This window comes from Penaeus chinensis, chromosome 27, assembly GCF_019202785.1.
Source record: "Penaeus chinensis breed Huanghai No. 1 chromosome 27, ASM1920278v2, whole genome shotgun sequence".
In the NCBI taxonomy this organism is placed as follows: domain Eukaryota; kingdom Metazoa; phylum Arthropoda; class Malacostraca; order Decapoda; family Penaeidae; genus Penaeus; species Penaeus chinensis.
The window spans coordinates 25,941,961-25,949,460 of NC_061845.1; the positions used below are offsets into that span (position 1 = coordinate 25,941,961).

At 34.5% G+C, this 7,500-nt stretch overlaps 1 protein-coding gene across 1 annotated transcript in view; it reads left to right on the top strand.

The window, feature by feature from the left end:
- The window catches only part of LOC125039747 (transmembrane protein 164-like), a 17,482-nt gene extending 10,644 nt beyond the window's left edge, over positions 1-6,838 (top strand). The window contains exons 6-8 of the mRNA XM_047633991.1: positions 4,411-4,511; positions 4,708-4,878; positions 6,032-6,838. Coding sequence (XP_047489947.1) covers positions 4,411-4,511; positions 4,708-4,878; positions 6,032-6,226 — 467 coding nt within the window. The 3' untranslated portion in view covers positions 6,227-6,838. The remainder of the gene's footprint in view (positions 1-4,410; positions 4,512-4,707; positions 4,879-6,031) is intronic.
- Positions 6,839-7,500: the final 662 nt, after the last annotated feature.

Here is a 7,500-nt window from a genome sequence, read left to right on the forward strand (position 1 = left end):
TTCGGAAGGGCAGAGAGGTTGGTAAAGTTAAAGAGAGCTTAAAGAAATAGAGGACGAGAGAGAGAGAGAGAGAGAGAGAGAGAGAGAGAGCGCTCATTCTTTGAGTTCTAAGGGAAAGGAAATACAGGGGCTATGAAGATCAGAGATAATGAAAGGCAGAGATGGTTAGAATGAATTGAAGAAGGAAAATGGAAAAATATGAATGAAACAGATACAGTAGAGAGTGTGACAAAAAGAAAAAAAGGAGATACAGGAAAGAGCGGTTCTTGTATATTGTGATTTATTCTTTGGTTGAAATTTGGGGTAAAGAGATTAAAAAAAAAAGAAGAAAAAAGATGAATAGGACAGACATTCGTGGTAGCCACGATTGTTAATGGAAGAGAGGTCATAGTATTATATATCCTGGACTGCATGAAAACCTAAAGATTCCTTTGTGATTAAAGAAAAAGATTATTGCTGATGTGCATGTTTAATTTATATGTTAATTGGAATGGGATGTTTTTGTTTGTTTGGTGTGTGTTGGTTTATGAATGAATAACTAAGGCATATGACACTCTTGTTTCCTACACCATTATGCTTTAAAAGTCCATTGGTTGATGGGTCTGCTTCAGAGCGGTTATGGATATGAACATAATTCAAAGACTGTATACTTCACATAAAGAAGATGAAAGATTATTCGATTCTTATGAACTCTTATTGGATAATAGATTTTCTCAAAGACAATTTTACATGGCCTTTCTTTTTTTCCTTTTATTCTTTTCCTCTAATTTTACACTTGTCCTACAGCTTGCTGAACTGTTAATTCAGAGTTTATCATTTCTTCTACTAAGAAGGTTTTGTTGGTCTTACAATCATCTTTTCTATGTTGTGATGAAAGCATAATTGATTTTTTTTTCTCATTGAGTAGACCTATACTTGGCTTCTGAAGTTATTATTACTTACAGAATTCATATGCTGATATTATATTTAAGAAATGATTTATTTGTGTAGAGAACTATATGTCAATATGTGATCCTCATAAGAATATCAATATTTTAAAGAAGAAATTGTAAGTGAGATATCAATAAATTTATCTTGATCTGTGGGACTTGCTATTATCAGTTCTTTTTATTATAATTTTAATCAGAGTTGGGAAGTTCTGTCATTACTTCTGGACTTGACAATTATCCTCTTATTGTGAACTGTGAATACTGCTAGTATCAGGACCATTTAACCCACTGGATCTGAAAAGATCATGAAAAGATTTAGCCAAGGGGCAATGGGTGATGGGAATGTCTCATCATGGGAAATTGTTGCCAAGCTTTGGGTGATGGACTCTGTAGGTCATCTGGAACAGGTTTGTTTGCAAGCTCATGCAGGATTTCCACTGGTCCATCAGGGTGAAGTTTACCATCAGTCAACCATGCCTGGAAAAGGGCTGTCTCCAAGGAAGACACTGTCCACACACTGGTACCTATTCCTGTCTGCTGTTACTGGCACTGTAGGGTATGTTATGAAGAATTAGATGATATAGAAATATGAAAAATGACACAAATAATGCAATTTTACTTGTTACTGCTATTGCACAATGTGTAAACTACCTAGAGAGATAATATGAAAGAAAAAAAATCTAATCATCTTGATATAGGATAATAATGGAGAAGTGTAGACCTTGGAAAATAACAACACAGCAATAATGCAACTGCCAAAAAAGGGCTAATAGCATTGTAAAATGTCTTTATACTTTCTGTAAGCTAGACACTAGAGAGAGTTGCCACTAAAGGAAGCTGTGTGCTAGGATTTTGGTCTACTTGATGCTGTGAGGCACCTAGATCCAATGGGTAAATGATGCTCTCTACCTTAATTTTATTTTTTATTTTTTTGACAAGTCTTGCTAGAGGTACAGCCAGTAGTTTTAGAAGTTTTCCTGTTGGTTCCTGTAATTTTTATATTTCAGTTACTAGATTTTTAAGTGGAGTACAGTTTTAAACTAAATGTTCTAGTATTACCTACAAACTCAGGTTATTATGCTACATTCAGAATTACTCATCCAACTTGGATGGATGAGCAAGCTATATGGAAAAAACTTTTGAATGCTTGTCCAACTTGTCTGGACAAGTTGTAAACTTGGACCTCCAGAGAGCAGACAAAGTTAAATGAGATGGATTAGTTTGTAAGCGAAGATGATGCCAGATGTTACACTGCTATCTTAATCTAGTAATTCCACAACTATTAATGTTTATAAAAAAAACTGACTACTTTACTTGCTGAGCATTGCAGGGGTTGATGGCCCTGAACTCAAACAACTTATCTGCCCAAGTTTACAAGTTGTCTGTTCAAGCTATGCTCACAGTTCCAAATGCAGCATTATTGTTTCTGTCATTTCCTTTGGCATTATTTAAACATGAAGTGACTTTAGGAATTCAAAGCTTGGTATGATGTTATGTGAATCAAAGATTTATCTGATGTTGTTTGAAAGATGTTCTGAAGTTACTGATTGATTATTTTTATAATTTTCATATTATTCAAACACTGATATACAGGTTTTAAGTATTTTTTCTTTATTTTTTTCCCCAGCTTGTGTGGTATGTAGGCCACAAAAGATTTTAGGTTTGTTACCATGTACGTATTGTCTCAGATCTTGTGTGTAGCTGAAGATATATTTTCAAGCAAAAGGTTATGAATTATAACATTTATGTAAAGAATGTATTTTTTGTCACAATTTTTATTCCATAGTATTGGCCATATTATCCCAGTAATACTGGGTGATATCCTATCATGTGAAGGCAAAAAACTTCCAGATGCCTGATGATGATTAATCACATTTTGAGCCAGTATCCTGGTGGCCAGGATGGCTATGAACCAGATGATAGCTCAAGCATGGAGCAGGGCATAATAATGCAACCCTGAATCTCTGAGCTTTATTCAAATGTAACCAGGCATAAATGGATTGAATAAAGCATCCAGCAGATATGATGATTTCTGTTTGTATACATTTTAAGAAAAGCACATAAGTAGACTTGATATAACACTATAGAACCAAATTTACCTTTGGTAGGGTTGCAAATATGTTAGGCCATTACATTACAGAAACAAAATGCATCATGGAAGCCTGTAAAGTAGTGGACAGAGTGGAAACTGTTGTTAATGTTATGTGTTCCTAACCTTTGACGTGTCGTATAACAATTTAGACTTAAACAATGAAATGTGAAATATGAATGGTTGTTTTAGGAATCACTGAAGCATAGAAGCAGTAGAACATTCAGAAAGAAACTGATTGAAACTATCAAGGGTGTGAATATGAGGTTTAGCACTAATGACATAAACCCACTTTGAGCTAACCAGGAATAAGAGAATGATATTTTTGCAGTTGGTTATTATTGGCTTGTCTTTCCTTTCCTGTCTTTCTGGCACTGTTTGCAGCACATTTTTTTCTTCCTCTCTTCTACATGATGCTTAAAATGCTTGAGATATCAAATGGATTCACATGAAAGAAAACAGGGTAATGAAAAGAAATTTGAAATATGTGTGAAGTCAGAAATGTCTGAGATATTTTTGATGATTACTAAAGGTAAAACTGGAGACTTTAAAAATCAGAATAAATAAAAATATGAATGAGTAATTGAATTAATACTTAGTAGCTGAAAAAAATTGGTTGTCCTCCTTACCTTAAGTATGCATATTCCGTGTCATGAGGTCATGGCAGTAGACATCGTTTATACTGATACCGTTGTGTTGCCATGTTATGACAATGAAAGGTTCTTAAAAACACCCTGCTACCTACTTATTCCCTTCACATTTCTTCAGGACTTCACAAATTGACATTTTCCATGTAAATCTAATCAGTGATAGTTCATAGTGTATTTCTTATATTCTATAAAGTCAATTATGAGATACACTTGTTTAAAGTTACATGGATGCAGGAACAAGAGTTTTTGTTATGTACAGTGAAAGTGACATGTGTTTAACCATACAATTTCTTTACCTATTTATGTAGAGATGGCTACATGCTCTGTTTGCTGTTTTGTTTTGTGAGTTTGTTTACACATAGCTTTGCAAGCGCTTGGTCATCAATGATTCAGTAAATATGTTTACCTATTCTTACCTGTTGCCTCAGTTCTTGAATTGTTGGAAAGAGTTTTTATGTTATTACTATTATTATTGTTATTAATTTTAAGGTTGTTATTATCATTATCATTATTATCATAACATTATTAATAATAATGAATATAAAAACTTCTTCACAGAAATTCAGTGATTGGGGTAAGCAGGTGTGGTCAGATAGGCCTAATTATTGATGACATGGTGACTATAAGCAACATTAATAAAACAAAACTACACAGTGCATGTATATATGCACACCCCTACATCAGTAGTAAAGAGATCCAAAAGACACACATGCTGATTAAAATCTTGTCTCTCACTTGATAGGTGTGTACACGGTGGAGAGCCCTTGGGACATGAGCTGGACTGTGATGTCTTTAGGGATTCTGCTGATCTATCATTTTTTGCCTCTGCAGATCATAGCCATGGTAGGTATTTTCATTGCCTTTAGCCATATGCAATACTGCCATTGATGGTGACAGTGATGACTTTTGATTACTTATCTTGAACATTTTTAGATTGTCCATTTGTTTTTTTTATTATTTTATAAGAATCTACTTACCTTTATTCATAGTCTTTTACACTAGAAATAATAGGTGTTCTTATTTTTCCATTTCTCATAAGGCTTCTCAGGTAAACTTGAATAACATGCTCTGCCCAGCCATCAGCGATCCTTTCTATGGACCAAACTACCGTCTGGCAGCCATGGTCCACCAGTCCATATGTGTGCCTTTAGTCAGCAAGACTTTCTGCATTGTGGCCAACTTCTTCATTACGAAGTTCCCTCCCACAAAGGTTAGTAATCGGTGTGTTGTAATAGATTTGAATTGTGGGTATTTATTCTATTTTTTTTGTGTATGTGTATGTGAGTGATATAAAGACTTGTTGGAAATAAGCCATGTTTTAATTGTCTATCTGAATCTTATGTTCTGATTATATTCCATGCACCTATAGATGTAGATTAAGACAAGATTTAACCCCTTAACGACGGGTCACGTCTATAGACGTCAAAACAAACCGCTCAAAATGTGGCGTGCGGCTGTACGCCACGGAGGCGCGCCAAAGCGCTACGAGCCGGTGATTCGGCTTGATGTACCGAACTCCCGCGCTCAAAGTCGGCGCGTTGCCATTGATCGCCAGAGCGTAGAGTTTTTTTTTTAGTTTTCTTCACCTGTCACCAAGGGGTTAATTAGAGAATCAATTAGTAGATCTTGTGACCTTACCTAATTTCACCTTTCCTTGAATTGGTGGGAAAAACATATTTTTTACTAGTGCTGTGGATATCAATGGTGTTATTTTTATTATAAACATTACAATTACTGTAATGTTATAAACATTAATAACAGCAAAATAAGATAACGTAAAATCAATGAAATCAACGTAAATCAATGAAAAGGATGAGCTGTCGAGACAGGCAGTACTCATTGGTGACTTAGTATGTGTAGCCATCTGTGTGTAAAAACAAATAAACAACCACAGTAGGCATTGCATGGTCATACGTGCCATGCCTGTTGGCAGTGGTTTAACTTCCATATATCTTACCCTACCATACATTAAAGTAAGGCTGCATGGCACAGGCAGGATGAAGCAAGAAGTTGCTTGTTGGTGTACTCATATAAATGATTGTAAATTTTAGAAAAGATAACTGTTACAAAGCCTAATAAGATGAATAAATAATCTCCAACCTCATCTTTCTTGGATTTGATAATTTTTTAAACTCATATACTGCTGTTAACCTAATGCCGATGGGCATGGCATGTACGTACATGCCATGCCCACTGTGAGTTTATTTGTTAAAATTATGATTTTGATATGATAATGATCAGTGATGTTAAGAAATGATTAATAATGATAATGGTAGTAGTAATGACAATGACACTAAAGATACTGACGATGGTAATGTTATTAATTTTATTAGTATTGATAAGCATGCTGTATAAACTTACAGGTGAAGGACAACCTGGAAACAGATGTAACCATGAGCACCTATGACCAGCATGTTTTGAGCCAAGAAGCCGAGAGCAAGCAGCACAAGAACTCTAATGACCAGAATGGGTTGAAGCACCACCTGTCCATACACAGAAGGACTCGTAGTGAAGCAGTCACTGTGACCAACTGGAATGGACACAGTCATCAAGATTAGGATGATAGGAGTCTTCTCAATAGTCAAGTTTGCATGAAGCTGATACTCAGGTCTTATCCATTGTACTAGAAGACCTTGTCTTGCAGTCTGATTTTAGTTGGTAAACAGAGGTACACTTATGAACTTACACACATGCATCAACACATACAGAGACACAAAGGAACACATGTCTGCATACATATACTGTACGCACATATAGACATACTTATATGCATACATAGACAGAACAGGAGCAGTGTAATTTGTGTCAATTTTGGTGGTTGATTATCTAAAGTTTCAGGCTTTATATTCAAGAATGCAGTGCAGTTGTTTATATTTATTGGTATTTACAACATCCAATTGCTATGTTTAGCATTGATGTTGATGCAATTAACTGTCAAGTGACTTACTCTAGATTGTGCTCAATTTAGGTGAATGATTGTTCATATCAGGAGAGAGTGTAATGAGAAAAATATATATAATATAAAAAACATAGATTTGAATGTTGTATATTAGTATATTTGTGTATGTTTTACTCAGGATTTTTTTTTTTTTTTTTTTTTTTTAAGGCAGAGAGATTCTTAATATATAGTTCTGCCTTGTGGAGATTTCTCAAAATAGAATTTGTTTCCACATCATCCTCTTCACACTCCCTGTCTTTTATGCTGTTTCATCACCTGTTTACTCTTTTTTTTTCACCCATTTTATTTTATACTGTCAACCAAAATGTAAAGCAATGCAAGACAAAGAGGACTTTCTAAGTGACTTAAGATGACTATGTCACTTATTTGGTATTATTAATGTTCAAGGGTTTGCTAATGTAATGTCTGGGTTTTATTGCTACTTTCTGGTAGGCATACTTTCTAGTTTTGCCATTTTGAATTGGAATTTCTCAGGTGAAGTAAACTGAGGCGTGTGACTGAATGATAAAGTGGCAGAGAACTGAATGAGAAACAGTGTCCTTTCTATGTCATATCTTACCCTTTCTCTCTCCCAATTTTCCTCTCTCCTGTTTCTGGTATTTTGAAAATCAAAATTAAATGCATCAAAAATGTGGAGAAGAAAGTTAGTAATTTAAAATCTGATAGGTAATTGATATACATCTGCTCTGAATGATTTTTTAAAGTTATTTTAAACTACCTATTTTTACAATTTTCAAGAGTTGAAGAGGCCAAGCTAAACATGAATGACTCTTAATGGTTTTATTTAAGGTATTTTAGGCAAAATGCACAAAAGGTAAAGAAAGTTTTTTTTTTTTGTTGTTGTTGTTGTTCTTGAAGAAGAATACAATAGGT